Source organism: Urocampus carinirostris, chromosome 20, assembly GCF_059441175.1.
Source record: "Urocampus carinirostris isolate Australia breed hairy pipefish chromosome 20, RoL_Ucar_1.0, whole genome shotgun sequence".
Classification (NCBI taxonomy): domain Eukaryota; kingdom Metazoa; phylum Chordata; class Actinopteri; order Syngnathiformes; family Syngnathidae; genus Urocampus; species Urocampus carinirostris.
This window is the reverse complement of record NC_142368.1, coordinates 18581693-18597991: the sequence shown is the minus strand read 5'-3', so window position 1 is coordinate 18597991 and position 16299 is coordinate 18581693. Positions and strand designations below refer to the sequence as shown.

Sequence of the window (16299 nt, the reverse complement as noted above, 5' to 3'; positions counted from 1 at the left end):
CCATGGCGGTGTGGGAACGGGAAAACGGGTCAGTAGCCGGGATAGGAGAGCAAAAACGGGGTCATAAGCGAGTCGTAAGCCAAGAAAGGAGAGTAGACGTTGTCAGGGACAAAAAGAGGTCGAAAGCCGGGACAGGAGAGTAGACGTGGTCGGGGTCACAAACTGGTCGAAGCTGGGGAACAGACGGGAGCAAAAAACAGGTGGGTGTCAGAGTTGCCTACAGTTAACTGAGGTTCGCTGACGGACTGACAAAAGAGGACAGATAGGAGTGATTCTAAATGGGGACAGGAAGCCAATCAGAGTCCGAGGCAGTTGGCGCCAAAGGAGCGGGCGCAGGTGATTCACATCAAAATCATGACAGTTCTTACTTGTGCTTTGCACTTGTTTTCACTTGCACAGCTAAATACAGTGACAAATAGTGGTCAAATGATACACACTGTCCCTTTAACTTTGTAAGGCAGTGGCCTCTTCCTAGCATCCTCAGGGCTGCATTTTGCTCCTGAGCCGCTGGTCGCCGACCCCCGACCTGGAGGGAGATGACATGATTGTCCGCCATCTTGCTGCTATAGGTACCCCCAAAAAACCTCTAAAGGCTGGGTAAAAAAAAATTGGTGCGGTTTGGTCACTTTAATTCTATGCAGTTTGTATTTTTCCTTTTGCTTTGTAGCACTCATTTTTGGTTGCACAACAAATCCTGTGAACTGGGACTAAATACAGAGTAAAACGGATAATGCATACTACAAAATAATAAAATATAGTCTGAAATAACAGTATTTTTATTTTATTTTTATTCATGCTAATTGCATTTACGTTTCAGTTGTATCCACATTTGTTTCCGTTCTTAGATTGAAGAGTGGGGACCATTTGACCTGGTGATTGGAGGAAGTCCATGCAATGACCTCTCCATTGTAAACCCTGCACGCAAGGGTCTCTATGGTACATGTTCGATGACACAGTGGCCCCACTAAATGCGTGATAATTTCATTCCAAGATAGAGCTCCTATTAAGGCTGTCTTGTATCTTGAACACGTTTTTCCCATTAGAAAACACTGAGAACCCATTAATCTGTTCCTGGCCTTCTAAATCATCCAAGTGAATCCTAAATAGCTTCCTGATCACCAAAAACACATTCAAATATGAATTGAAACAACTCGTATGTTGTGCAACATTTCTGCTCGTAGAACATCCTGTAATTAGAGTAGCTCGTATGTAGAGGGGCCACTGTACTTTTACTTCAATCAGCAGGTAATTATGTCACTGTGAAAGTATGACATTTCATGAAACTGTTGCTAAATTCCCACAGAGGGAACAGGACGCCTATTTTTCGAGTTTTACCGTCTGTTGCACGAGGCTCGACCGAAGGAGGGTGACGACCGTCCTTTTTTCTGGCTCTTTGAGAACGTGGTCGCCATGGGAGTCAGTGACAAACGGGATATCTCTCGCTTTTTGGAGGTACAGTGTTCTGCATTTTTACACTCCGTGTTGCCGCTCTGTCGGGAGTTTTTAGCATTTGCAACGAAGCTCAAAACTAGGAATTTTCGCTTTTTTTTCAAAGGATTCTGCTGAGACTAGTTTCAGGACATGAGATGCAACTCAGGACAGGAGGAATTTTGGTTCTAGCCTCTATGGTTCGGGAGAAAAATGCGATCTTATTGGATCGCGGAGGGCATTCATGACAGTTTTCGGAATTCATGTTTCACTTTACGAAACAGTACAATACTAAAAAATGTGCAATTTCCTAACACATTTCTGCTAAAATTAGCTTCAGGACGTGAAATACAATTTAGGACTGCAAGAATATGGGTTGTAGACCTTATGGTACGGGAGAAAATGCGCTTTTATGATTGTGAGAAGCTCATTTTGGACACTTTCGGCATCCAGGTTTTACTTTGCAATACGGATCAAAATATAAAAATAAAAGTGTGCAATTTTCTTACAGGTTTCTGCTAAAAGTAGCTTCGGGATGTGAAATGCAATTCAGGACAGCAAGAATATTGGTTCTAGCCTTTTTTTTATGATTGTGTTTTTAGCGTTCTCAACTCATAGTAAGTGCTTTATTGACAGTATTGGCATCCAGGTAACACTTTGCCAAACAGCTAAAAACGAGAAATGTTTTCCCCCCGAAAAGAAATCCACTATAACTAGTTTCAGGACATGAAATGCAAATCAGGACAGCAGGGATTTTGGTTCTAGCCTATACAGACGCTTCCCTACTCACAATCATTCGACTTACGAAAAACGGTAGATACGAAAAAAAATTTCGGGATGTCAAAAAATATCCGTACATTGCTGTAAGTTAGCTTTTGTATTGTGTGCACCTTTTTCCAAGTACAGGACAGTACTGGAGTGCTTATTTCCGCCACTACCGGGGTTTGGGGCTGTGAGAGCTCACCCTGCCTCCACCCCGAAGAAGAAATCCGCTTCCTCTTCCTAGTTTGTGTGTAAACATACTAAAGTGTATCTCCAGCGCGCCACGAACTTTGCCATTTTTATTGTTTAATATTTCGTGCATCCATTCAATACGGTTGGTGTAAAGTGTAAAGAAGAGGCGAAAGTGGAATAAGAAAGATTGATGCGGTTGATAAAATGGTCGGAACACTTTTTTCGGCCAATTTCTACCCAGAGGTGGAAGTCTTGAACCTCATCTTCCAAAAGTAAGTTAAACTTATCTTTATTTATCTTTTATAGAACATATTATTTTATGAAATGTTTATTTTGTAGTACAAAACATCTAGTACAAAACAATATAACTTACTTATACAAGCCTTAAACATTATATAAACCTTAAACACACATAACCATACAAAATATAGCACTGACGAACAAATTCAACTTATGATCGTAAGTAGAACAGCGTCTGTATAGTGAGGGAGAAATATGCGTCCTTATTAGATTGCGTTTTCAGCTAAGCGGAGGCCATCATTGACTTGAAATCTGTTCTTTTATGTTTGTGTTTTTAGCATCTTTAGCTCATGAGAAGCTAATTTTTGAAAGCTTTGGCATTCAGGTAACACTTAAAACAGCTCTTTTTCCAACAAACGTCTCTTGAACTAGCTTCGGGATCTGAAATGTTTCTCAGGAAATTAATAATTTTGGTTCTAGCCTTTAGGGAGAAAAAAATGTTCTTATTTGATTGCGTTTTTAGCGTCTTTATTTAATGAGTGGGGCATTTATGACTGTTTCGGCATCCGGGTTACTCTTTTCAAAACAACTCAAAACAACTCAATACTAAGGAATATGAACTGACTGTGAACTGCCCACATCTTTGGCAACCATACGAGTAGAGACAAGAGAAGTTTGATGATTTTTATGATTAAGAAACGGTAAACACATTTATAAATTATGAATTCACTTTCTCTGTTCAGTGCAACCCCGTGATGATCGATGCCAAGGAAGTTTCGGCCGCTCACCGTGCACGATATTTCTGGGGAAACCTTCCTGGCATGTCAAGGTGATCATCAGATACTCATCCACAATGTGCCAATGTTTCCATTTGAAAAGTATCATTTATACGTATCTTTTTCAAAATGTCTACTCCAAACAGACCCCTAAGCCCTATGACAAACGACAAGTTGGACCTACAGGAATGTCTTGAGCATGGTCGTACTGCTAAGGTATTAGGCTTCTCGTGTGTGTGTTATGTGTTTGTATGTACAATTGTATTTTTGTGAGTGAATACTAGCAATTTAATGTCTGGGCTTTGCATACCAAGATGGAAAGAGTATTTGATGACATATGATGTTTTAAGTTTTGTTATTTTAGACATCATTGACCGATCATAAGACTGATTTCGAATTTGAAACAGGCATGTCAAACCTATGGGCCGTAAGAGAAATGAAGCAAGTATTCAATAATAAAACACTCAAGGTTAACGGACAAATACTTGAATGGCAATGTTAAATTTGCTGCTACTCAGGATTTAACACCTGATATTGATGCATCTATAAAGACAAAAAGAAGCCTCGTTATAGGAGCCAGCAGCAGCAGCAAGCAGACTATAGACGTGCAATGAGAGAGGGGGGGAAATTTGTGATGGCACAATATTTGTTTGTACACATCATCAGTTAGCCCAACCTGGTAGTTCTATTTGATGTTATGGTGTTTTCACTGCTAAAACTCTTATTTCAAAACAGTACGACTGGGGCAATCATTTGTTTTTATTCATAGCTCCCACTTGAGTTTGTTTAGTGTGGTGAGTTGGTTCAGATGTGAAGCTGCATTTATTTAACGGTTAAACCAGGGTCTGGAATAACGTCTGCCCAGACGGCCGGGGCGTGCATCTTTTACGTCGGGCGTACAACTTACACAACGACTCTGCCCGTGTGGCCGACAATTTTTTCAAGGGGAAAAAAAAAATTCCTTTTCATTTTTTTTTTTTTTTTCAAATCAAACATTTGCTTTATTCCGATTTCGAAATCTTCCTTCGGTTTGGAAATTTCAGAATTTCGGTTCGTTTAGCTGCCGAGTATGCAAATTACCTATTAGCAGCCTGCATTGAATAACTTCGTGCTTCCAGACTTTCCCGAGCATTATAAGGTCGTGCATTTGCATATCATAAAAAGTAGACGCACAGAGAACACAAGAAAAACTGAGAAGTAGTTAGGAATCAAGCCAAAACCTCTGCCCCAGAAGAAGGATTCAAAAGAAGCTAACAACATTTATGACGCTCCAAAACGTAAACGTACATTAAAAGCATCGTGGAAAGAGGAGATCACATGTTTTGTAGCAGACAATGCAACGCAAACTTTGCATGAATGAAGATGAGTAAATACAGGTACATACTGATGGCAGATAGAAAACAGCGATTTCATATACATGCAATGAATGTTATTAGTAGATTGATCCATCCATCCATTAGCTGCACCGCTTATCCTCAGTAGGGTCACGGGGGTGCTGGAGCCCATCTCAGCTATCGCCGGGAAGTGGGCAGGAGACACCCTCAACTGGTTGCCAGCCAGTCGCAGGGCAAAAGTAGATTTATAATAAACTTAATTTTAAAGTGTTGTTCTGTTATATATTCTAATTATTAATTCTTTATGTGCTTGGCAACAACGGGTTTTTTGCGATTAGTCGTCTTTCGTCTTATCGCATTTCAAGTTGTGAAAAATTGGACAACTTTATGGCTGGGCAAGCAACTTTTCAGAGTTGTCTGTCCTGCTGTCCGCTAACTTTTTCTCTTGAGGTTCAGACACTGGTTAAACACATTTAAAGTCAAACACGAAAATCATTTTTTAATTGTTTGTGAATAAATTTGTTGTGCTTAGAAAAGATACCTTTTCTTCCATGATTATATTTTGTAGGGTAGTGTACAAATAAATGGATGGCTGAATGACAAAGCAGAGTACTGAAAAAACAAATATTTGGCGTCGCCATTTCTTTTAACTCTGGATCCTGCATCTGTGCCAAACTGAGTTTGTTACCCCTGATTTTAAGTATCCATATTTATCGATATACGGTGTATATGTATATATATATATATATATATATATATATGTATATATACATCTTTTTTTGTGTTTGTGTGTCTTGTGTGTGTTCGTGGATGCAAATTCCAGTTTGAGAAGTTGCGTACGATAACGACTCGCTCCAACTCTGTAAAGCAGGGGAAAGATGAGCATTTCCCCGTCTACATGGACAACAAGGAGGACATCCTTTGGTGCACTGAGATGGAAAGGTACACGTACACACGTTGAATAAACTGTCGCACAAAATGTTTTATGAGTCTCGCGTAGTGTAATTCTAAACAATATACCATGATGAATATCAAATGTATGCGATTTGACTTAAGCAGCAAAATTCACCTTGTCGTATTCGTCTCAGTGGGTAGTTTTTTTGTCACGGACGTCACTGTTTTAGGATTAGAGGTACAGACGCTGCCCAACTTACAAACGAGATTCGTTTCGGACGATCGTTCGTCAGTTGAATTTTCTGTAAGTTGCGTCAGTGCTATATTTTGTATTTTTAAGGTTTATATAAGTATGTTTAAGGCTTGTATAAGTAACCTGTATTGTTTTGTACTAAAAAATAAACATTTCATCAAATAATATTCTCTATAAAGTTGAGTTTAACTTACATTTGGAAGATGCGCTTCATGAGTTACTTCCTCCTCCTGTTGTGGAATGTGGATAATAACTAATGATAAGTATGTAGGCATCTGGTGAAGGTCGTGGGATGACATTGTTGTGAGAGGTCACAAGCTGATATGCTGAGGGAGCCGGGGCGGACGACCTTCACAAGATATCTTAACTTTATTTGAGATCACTATAAAAGCCAATGTTGAACGTCTGGAATGTTGAACGTGTCCCGAATGCAATAAAGCGTGTTCCCTTTTCGCCATATCTCCTCTCTGCGTATTTCTGGGGCAACACACAACGACGATCTCTCCAAAATAAGAGGCGGACGACCTTCACCGGATGCCTACATATTTATGGTTAATTATTATCCGCATTCCACAACAAAAGGTGACCCAAAAAAAGCGTTTGGACCATTTTCTCAACCGCATCAGGCCTCCTTATTCTACTTTCATTTAAAAAGAAACGGCTCGCCTCTTCTTTACACTTTACACCAACCATATCAAATGCATGCACGAGATATTAAACAAAAATGTCAACGTTTTTAGCGCGCTGGAGATACAGTATACAGGAGTACGTTCACACACGAACTAGGAGGAAGAAGCAGATTTCTTCTTCGTGTCAGGACCAGAACAGAGACAGGACCCACTTGCGTTGCGTTTCTCTCAAGTTTTGTTGGAAGAAAGAGAAAGGGTTTCAGCCACGATCCGGTGATTGCTGAATGCGGGAAGCAGGTCGCTCTGAAACTCTGATTGTGCTCCGAACGCAGAAGTGGATCTTCCGTGGCGAGCGATGGCAGTGTCGGGGACGGAAAAACGGGTCAGTAGCCGGGGCAGAAGAGCATAAACGTGTCACGGGGAAACCGGACCAGAACGGAGGCAGGAAGGGAGAACTCATCTGCGTTGACGATCAAAACTTTTATTTAGCAAAATAAAAGTCGTCCAAAACTCCAGGACAAAACAGAACAAAAACAGGCTTTTACTCAAAACGTGAAAACACAGGTTTCCTCCGATTCAAACAAAACAGGACAGAGCAAAACAGAACGGAAAATGCAGACAGAAAATGCAATGAACCAGCACCCGCAATACCCAAAACCCCTCTTAAGAAGCAACTGCGCAAATTAGGCGATCTGCTTCAGCTGGTGCCCAGGGGGCGGGGCCAGCCGGTCGCCACGGCGACCATGCTGGGCACGACAGAGCCCCCCCTTTAAGGGACAGCTCCTGAGGTCCCAAAAAGAAAATAATTATTACCTCGCACCCCGGAATGGTTCGACGCTCTCGAGTGGGGCAACCCCGCTCCCTCCTCCGAACACGCAGGAACGGGGAGAGGCAGGCGCCATCGGCGTCGGACGGATCGGACTCGGTGCTCGGCAAGGGGGGTTCCGGAGGGCAAACTGGACAGGCGAAATCAGACAGGCAGACAGGACAGGCGAAAACAGACAGGCAGACAGGACAGGCGAAAACAGACAGGCAAACAGGACAGGTGAAATCAGACAGGCAAAACAGGACAGGCGGAATCAGACAGGCAAAACTGGACAGGCGGAATCAGACAGGCAAAACAGGACAGGCGGAATCAGACAGGCAAACAGGACAGGCGGAATCAGACAGGCAAACAGGACAGGCGAATCAGACAGGCAAACAGGACAGGCGAATCAGACAGGCAAACAGGACAGGCAGGCAGGGGAGTCGGACTGGCAGGCAGGGGAGTCGGACTGGCAGGCAGGGGAGTCGGACTGGCAGGCAGGGGAGTCGGACTGGCAGGCAGGAGAGTCGGAACAGGCAGGCAGGAGAGTCGAACAGGCAGGCAGGAGAGTCGATCAGGCAGGCAGGAGAGTCGGACTGGTCGGCGTCAAATCTTCCCGGGGCAATACCCAAAACCCCCCTCGCACCCCGGAATGGGTCGACGCTCTCGATTGGTGCAACCCCGCTCCCTCCTCCGAACACGCAGGAACGAGGAGAGGCAGGCGCCATCGGCGTCGGACGGATCGGACTCGGCACTCAACAGGGGGGTTCGGACAGGCAGGCACAGGAGTCGGATGGGATCGTCCGCTGAGTTCATTTCTTGGCTGGCTCATTCTGTCACAGGGAAACTGGACCAGAACGGAGGCAGGAGGCAGGAAGGGAGAACTCATCTGCGTTGACGATCAAAACTTTTATTTCGCAAAATAAAAGTCGTCCAAAACTCCGGGACAAAACAGAACAAAAACAGGCTTTTACTCAAAACGTGAAAACACAGGTTTCCTCCGAATCAAACAAAACAGGACAGAGCAAAACGGAACGGAAAATGCAGACAGAAAATGCAATGAACCAGCACCCGCAATACCCAAAACCCCCCTTAAGAAGCAAACGCGCAAATTAGGTGATCTGCTTCAGCTGGTGCCCAGGGGGCGGGGCCAGCCGGTCGCCACGGCGACCATGCTGGACACGACAAAACGTAGTGGGGGTCGGAAGCGAGTCGTCAGCCAGAACAGGAGAGAAGACCTGGTCGGGGACAAAAAGAGGTCAAAAGCCGGGACGGGAGAGTAGACTTGGTCAGGATCAAAAACAGGTCGAAGCCGGGGGACAGACGGGAGCAAGAAAGGGAACAGGTAGGAGTCGGGGTCAAAAAAGGATTGCCTAGTGTTAACTGAGGTTCGCAGACGGACTGACAAAAGGGGACAGACAGGACGGGGTACAAATACTGATCGGGAGCCAATCAAAAGCGGATTCAGCAGTTGGCGCCAAAGGAGCAGGCACAGCTGAGTCACATCAGTAATCATGACACTTCGGAGTAGATGCTGGGTGAACTCTCACAGCGCCACACGCTGGTAGCGGCGGAAAGAAGCACTACTGTACGTTCCTCTAAAACGGTGCACTCAATACAAAAATCGAACTTACAGCAATGTCCGGATATTTTTTAACATCCCGAAATAAATATTAGTATCTACCATTTTATGTAAGTCGAATGGTCGTAAGTAGGGGAGCGTCTGTAGAGTTCAAGAATGACTTTTTCTTTTTCGCAATCATTATTTCAGAAAAATCACATACCCCTTTTGACAAGCACTGTATTCCACTGTTACAGGGTGTTTGGTTTTCCCGTCCACTACACTGACGTGTCCAACATGAGTCGTTTGGCCCGGCAAAGGCTGCTGGGACGTTCGTGGAGTGTCCCCGTCATCAGGCATCTCTTTGCCCCGCTAAAGGAGTACTTCGCCTGCAACTAGTCACACCACTCCGTCACTCTCTCTCTTTGCAGTCACACACGTTTATGACAACATAGAACTGTACATACAACACGGCTCGTATATGAAGGTTGGCTGACACAAATGAAACAGATGATCATGTTAACATACATGAACACCACATACGGTTTCACAAAAATGTCCTTCACCTACCCTCATACTGGCGTTTTTGCAACAAGGCAGCAAAACTCATCCATTCATCAAGTCAAGTCATGTTTATTTGTGACGCCCTTAATCACAAAGAGTCTCAAAGGGCTGCACAGACCACAGATTATTGCAAACCACAGACTATTATGACACGATCCCCTGATCTAAAACCTACAAGAGGGAAAGGAAAACCTCAACATAAGGAAAATGAAGAAACTTTGAGAAGGTCAAGTCATGTTTATTTGTATAGCCCTCAATCACAAAGAGTCTCAAAGGGCTGCACAGACCACAGATTATTGCAAACCACAGACTATGACACCTTCACCCGATCTAAAACCTACATGAGGGCAAATAATACACAGATATTGTCAACATAAAATATAGGTTATTCAAATGCCTTAGAATAGAAGTGTGTTTTAAGCTTAGATTTAAACATTTCCACTGAGGTTGCATATCGAATCTCAGGGGGAAGAGCATTCCACAGCACCGGGGCCTGAATGGAGAACACTTTTGCGGATTTCTTCTTGGCTCTTGGGATTACTAGAAGATCACCAAAAAACAATTGCAAATATAAGAAAGGTGCCGTGGTTGCATTACCAATGCAATGAACATCCAAACACTATCTGAAACCAGCGGTGCTAGCCGGGCCACATCGTAGCCCATTTGGTGCCACTTCTCACAATTCTTGGTGCTTTCAGAGATTTGTTGTTTTTTCAGTTCTAGCAGTTTGGGCTCCCTGGTGTCTCATCTCATCTCATTAGCTGCACCGCTTATCCTCATTAGGGTGGCAGGGGTGCCGGAGCCCATCCCAGCAATCATCGGGCAGTGGACAGGGACACCCTGAACTGGTTGCCAGCCAATCGCAGGGAACACAGGGACAGACAACTCACTCGCTCATTCACACCTGAGGACAAATTGGACCGCCCAATCCACCTGAAATGCATGTCTTTGGAATGTGGGAGGAAACCGGAGTGCCCGGAGGAAACCTACCCAAGCACGGGGAGAACATACAAACTCCGCACAGGAAGTCCGGTAGCTGGAGGTTCCCAAGACCTTAGGACTGTGCCGCACATGCGCTAACCACTGCCCCCGTGTGTTGCCTGCTCCCTGGTGTATTCAAGTCAAATCATTCCTAGCAAACAAAGAAGTCGAGCAGACCACTGAAGGGTGTGAGAGAAAGAAAACCAGTTAAGTAATACTGTATGCTTCACGGATCACTTAACCGCTAGGTTCGTCGGATTATCACTTCCTGTGGTGTGTCTTTGGCAAGTACAGCCTAGGGGCGCCCATCTTTTTTGGGGGTTTGGGGTTTGCCCCACTAAATTAAACGGATAGTACTCGTGTCCATGGTTACCAGTAGCAGGAGAAGCCTCCGATAAAGCACTTTCATTGTCTGGTCTCCATTGTTAAGTGTTAAACTTCATCCTGCTCTTCAGAAATAAGCCGCATCTCGGCACTGACAGGCAACTGGGTGTGACAATACTAATACTAGATCCTGAATCTCTGGGGAAAAACGAGTACCACATGGCTTTCATATTTTGGCTTTTTATATTTTTGTTGAAAAACAAACTTTGAGGCGATGACGTTACATGCTTTCCTTTTGTGACAGATCAAAGGCTTTTGGTATGGTTAAAGACTTTTTGCGTTTGTTTCTTGTTTAAAAAAGAATTTATATATATATATTTAAAATATGGATTCCATTGCGCAGGGGGAATCCATTGCGCTGATCCTCAACTGCGCAAAACAAAGAAAAAGAAACAAAGAACAATGACGGGTGGATATATATATATATATATATATATATATATATAAGTTACATAAATAATTCAATCAAATAGTTTCTTTAGAAAATCCAGTTGAATACTTTTAACCCAAAATTGAGAATATTTTAATTGAAATAAATTCCTAAATCTTAGGACCTGCACTTCTGCTCAACAACAGCTCGATAGTTACGTGGACGTATGCTGAGCAGAAGGAAGAATACAAAGTACGGTCTGTGTACTTTGAAGTGACCATTTACTGTCTCTTCTTTTCCCCAGGCAGCATTTTTGATTTTTTGGGGGGAATACCCTTAGCAGCAAGATGGCAATATGACAATCATGTTAGCTCCTTCTTGGTGAACCTCTGTGTTATGTCAAATAACTACAAACAGGGTTTGTATGGGTGCTTGAAATCCTTAAAAATGCTTGAATTCCAAATGCTCATGCAAGATTATAAAATACAAAATATGTCTCACCCTGGATTTCTCCATGAAATTTTACAGAAGAATTTGGAAAAATGGCTTTGAAGATCCTCAAAAAGTGCTTGAATTTGGCCAGGTGTATGACCTATGAGTAGTTTTTTTACCACTAGAAGCTATTTCCCCTTCAAATTGATCAGAATACACCTGGGACTCACTCTATCTGATTTCGAGAAATCCTTCTTCGTCTGGTGCTTCGGGTCGATCACTGTTTCGATCGATAGCCTTCCGTTCCTCCAATAAAAATGGGACACTTACACAAACACCTCAAACCAGAAACCGGGCAGTTTCTGTTTCAGGTTTTCTTCGATATCATGTTTACTCTCTGTTGATACAACCAACCTTCAGGTGCTTTACACCTTGCTCTACAGTGAGGGTTACAAATATGAGAGAAGAAAATCACACTTGCTCTCACATGTGGTATCATACCCTCACAGATGCACTCTCATACACACTACTATACTTTCCTACTATACCACTATACTCCCATACACACACTACTATAGTCTCTCACACACATTACTATACTCTCATGTACACACCACTATTCTCTCACACACGTTACTATACTCTCATGTACACACTACTATTCTTTCTCACACGTGCTGCTCCAGTTTGAACTGCACAACACAATCGTAATTTTAATGGTTTGTAAGAAAGTTTAGTAGTGTATGTGAGAATCTATAGAAGGTTGCGTGTAGGAGTAGAGTAGTGTGTATGAAAGAGTATTATGGTGTTTGTGAGAGTCTATAGTAATGTGGGTGTGCGGGGTAGTGTATTGGTTTGTGTGCGAGAGTATAGTACTGTAGTATTTGTGTGTCAATATAGTAGTGTGTGTTTGAGAGTATAATCCTATGTGTGAGAATTTATAGTAGTTTGTGTGTGAAAGCATAGTAGTGTGTGTACAAGAGTATAGTAGTATGTGTGAGAGAGTGTCGCTGTCATTAACCAGAACCGGATCAGGACCCAAACGCGTGACGTATCTCACACAAGCCTTTTATTTTACGGGAAATGGGGAGTCATGCACGTTAGGCAGCAGTCTGGCGTGAAATGATGGGAAGCCAGAGGCCCACTAGATCAATACCAAATGCCCGAGTAGATATCGGACAGATGGGGTCGATACCGGACAGGACGGGACAGACAGGAATGATAATGAAACAGGATATCGAAGTAAAACAGGACAAACTAGACGGGAATGAAAACTGGAGAGAATAATAGACGGAAGAAAAAAACTGGAAACCCATATTAAACAGGACAAAAATAAACGGGAACAATGCCGGACAGGAAATGCCAACAGGAAACAGGACCGAGTCAAAACCCACGTCTTGCGGGGCAAAGGTTAGTTGACGGACCGACAAACGAGGAGTGACAGCACTGAGCTTAAATAGACAGGAAGCTAATCTTTCAATGAGCCGCAGCTGGCGCCACACGGGCAGGGCAGATTGGGCGCCCTGGCAACCGTGACGATAGCAGTGTTTGTGCCTGGGTATGAATGTGTCTGTATGAGAGTATTCATGTGTGGGAGTATGTTTATGTGAGAGTAAGTGTCATTTACTTCTCTCAAGGCCACTCATATACTCACATCAAGAAACACACAAACTTGCTGGATACACGTTCAGCACGGTGCTGATTTACTCAAACGACTTTGAATACCAAAACTTGGGTAGTTAAGTCTCCTTTGGATACTGCATGTTGGCCCATCAGTGTAATCTCATTGTAGATTAGGGAGTCATAAAAATGACAATAATGGTGGTGTTTATGTATATATATGGCAAAAATAATCCGTTATTGTGCGTGTGTTTGAGTATTTGTACTGTTCAAGGTTGGTGCTCAGTTTACTTTAGTCTCGGCTAAAAGGGTAATCAAAGCTTGTCTTTCAAGAGAAGTGTTTTATGGGGGTGGGGGTCTTAAAACATTCTCAAACAAACGTTTTGATACGTTTACAATCAAGTAGACACTTGAAATATGGAGGGAAGACATCAATGAATTTTGAATTTAAGCGTGTCGATTCAAAGAACAGCAACATAATTGGCCAATAGTGAGAATGATGTAAGCAGTGCATGACAGTCAAAATACTGCAAAACAGTAGTCAAGTCTCAAAAGGGCTTCAAAGCCCGCAGATTATTGCTAACAACTATTAAGCCAGCACTGCCGAACATGGCTAGTCACCAACGCAAGCTACTACTCATGGAAAACCTCTACATTTGTGACTCTTCTCCTACTCTAAAGTGTAGCTACCCAGCCTACCTCTAAATCGCTTTCTCACACTGAAAGAAGTAGCCCTCCAATTTCGTTATACTTTTGTATAATTACAATAAAAACATTTATTCAACTTCAATTCTGTTTATATTTGTAGATCTATAGTTATTATTTTGTTACAGTTAATAAATAAAAGTCATAAGAACCAACAACCCTGACACCCTCTGCAATCTCCTTTGCAAGTGTTCTGTATTAAAAACAAAATCAGAGGGAGAGGTAGACATAAGGGGAATTTGAGTGAAAATATGTAAAGTGGCTACCTTTTAACATGCTTGGGTAACAATTTAGCTTAATCGTTAAGAAGACTATGCCAATGTTTAGCTACGAAAATGATGATCCTCCAAATAAGGAGAGAAGACATCAATGGATATTAAACTTGCAAAGAGAACAAACCTCCGATAAGAAAGTACCACTTGTTCTAAAGACCCTCCACCTCGCCCACACTTTTTATTAAATCTTCTATGTTACAAAAGCAGATCCCCCCCTAAAGGGTGTGGATATCAAAGAATAGCCATTGTTGACAAAGATGTAAACTGCATAGTTACCACTCGCTCTTTTCTTCTCCCTTTCTTTTTCTCTCTTTCTCCATTTTCTTTCTCTCCCGCATTCTCTTAATCTCATTTCCCTCTCTTTAGCTCTCTTACTTTCTTTCTTTCTCCCTTTCATTCTTTTCCCCTATATTTTCCCTTTATTTTTCTGTCTCTTTTTTCCCATTCATTTTCTCCCTCTTTCTTTTTCTCTCTTTTCTTTCTGTCTGTTTCTTTCAGTCTTTTCTTCTTTCTGTTTCTTTCTGTCTTTTCTTCTTTCTGTTTCTTTCTGTCTTTTTTCCTTCCTTCCTGCTTCATTGGTTCCTCTCTTCTTTCCTTTGTTTATTTATTTTCGCTTTCTCTCTTGCACTCTCTTTCCTTCTCCCTTTCTTTTTCTCTCTTTCTCCATTTTCTCTCTCTCCCGCTTTCTCTTTTAATCTCCCTCTCTTTACCATTCTTGCTCTCTTTCTTTCTCCCTTTCATTCCCCCCCCCATTTTCCTTAATTTTTTCGTCTCTTTTTCCCTTTATTTTTTCTCTCTCGCTCTCTTTCTTTTTCTTTCTTTCAGTCTTCTTTATCTTTCTTTCTGTCTTTTCTTCTTTCTCTTTCTGTCTTTTTCCTTCCTTACCCGCTTCATTGGTTCCTCCCTTCCTTCCTTCTTTGTTTATTTATTTTTCTCTTTCTATCTTACTCTCTCCTTCCTTCTCCCTCTTTTTCTCTCTTTCTCCATTTTCTTTCTCTCCCGCTTTATCTCATTCTATTTTTTATCCCCCTCTCTTTATCTTTTCTACTCTTTCTTTCTCCCTTTTATCCTTTTTCCCTCTTTTTTCTCTTTATTTTTTTGTCTCTTTTTTACCTTTGTTTTCTCTCCCTCTCTTTCTTTCTGTCTCTTTCTTTCAGTCTTTTCTTCTTTATCTTTCTTTCTGTATTTTCTTCTTTCTCTTTCTGTCTTTTTCCTCCCTTCCCCGCTGCATTGATTGCTCCCTTCCTTCCTTCTTTGTTTATTTATTTTCTCTTTATCTCTTACTCTCTCTTTCATTCTCCCTTTTCTTTTTCTCACTTTCTCCATGTTCTTTCTCTCCCGCTTTCTCTTATTCTTATCTCCCTCTCTTTATCTCTCTTCCTTTCCTCTCTCTCATTCTTTTAAACAGTGCATAATAACCAAAATAAGGAACAACAATGCGGGATCATATTCCAAATAACAAACAACCAACAATTAAATTTCCTTTACAGGTGTTCAGTTGAAAACAGAAACCAGCAGAATACCGGGATCGGTGTTCAAAGAACAACATTCTGATATCAATACAGTGGAACCTTGCTGTGATACTGTAGTAAGCTAAGCTGCGCGTGTATTGTTAAAGCAGATTGGCAGAATTCATGTCAGTTTATAGCACCCCATTGCTACAAAAATATAGTGGATCACAGATAGGTACGGCTCAAAATAGCACAAAGTATGGTATAAGAAATATCGACTTTATTTTAGTCATCAAAGTCAGCAACAAAATAACGTTACACACAAAGCCAACATTATATGCACGTATGTACACAAAATGCCACTCGAATTTTCGAGTTTTTCAGACCAATTGTTTCCGTTTCATAAAGGTGCTACAATTGTTTTCTGAAAATAAGAAAAAGTATTATTGTTATTGTTGGAATATAAAAGTGTATCTTTACAATGACTGTATTTAATTTGTTGTAGTCATGAAGAGGTATTGTTTTACTCTTGTATGAATATGAACTCATTCAAAGGCATTTTAACTTTGTACTTGAACAATGTAAGAAAAACGTGAATAAAAATATACTGTTTCCTGTGATTTGGTCATGTTTTAGTGGGATG

General features: G+C 41.9%; 1 protein-coding gene across 4 annotated transcripts in view; it reads left to right on the top strand.

Annotated features, from left to right (window-relative positions):
* dnmt3aa (DNA (cytosine-5-)-methyltransferase 3 alpha a) overlaps positions 1-16276 on the top strand; it is a 65167-nt gene extending 48891 nt beyond the window's left edge. For 3 of the 4 annotated variants that reach the window (XM_088325607.1, XM_088325608.1, XM_088325605.1), the window contains 6 exons: positions 846-936; positions 1304-1452; positions 3366-3451; positions 3545-3614; positions 5556-5674; positions 9132-16276. In XM_088325607.1, the coding sequence (XP_088181733.1) occupies positions 846-936; positions 1304-1452; positions 3366-3451; positions 3545-3614; positions 5556-5674; positions 9132-9273 (657 nt within the window). In that variant the 3' untranslated portion in view covers positions 9274-16276. The remainder of the gene's footprint in view (positions 1-845; positions 937-1303; positions 1453-3365; positions 3452-3544; positions 3615-5555; positions 5675-9131) is intronic. The other variant, XM_088325606.1, reaches the window with a different exon arrangement.
* The last annotated feature ends 23 nt before the right edge of the window (positions 16277-16299 follow it).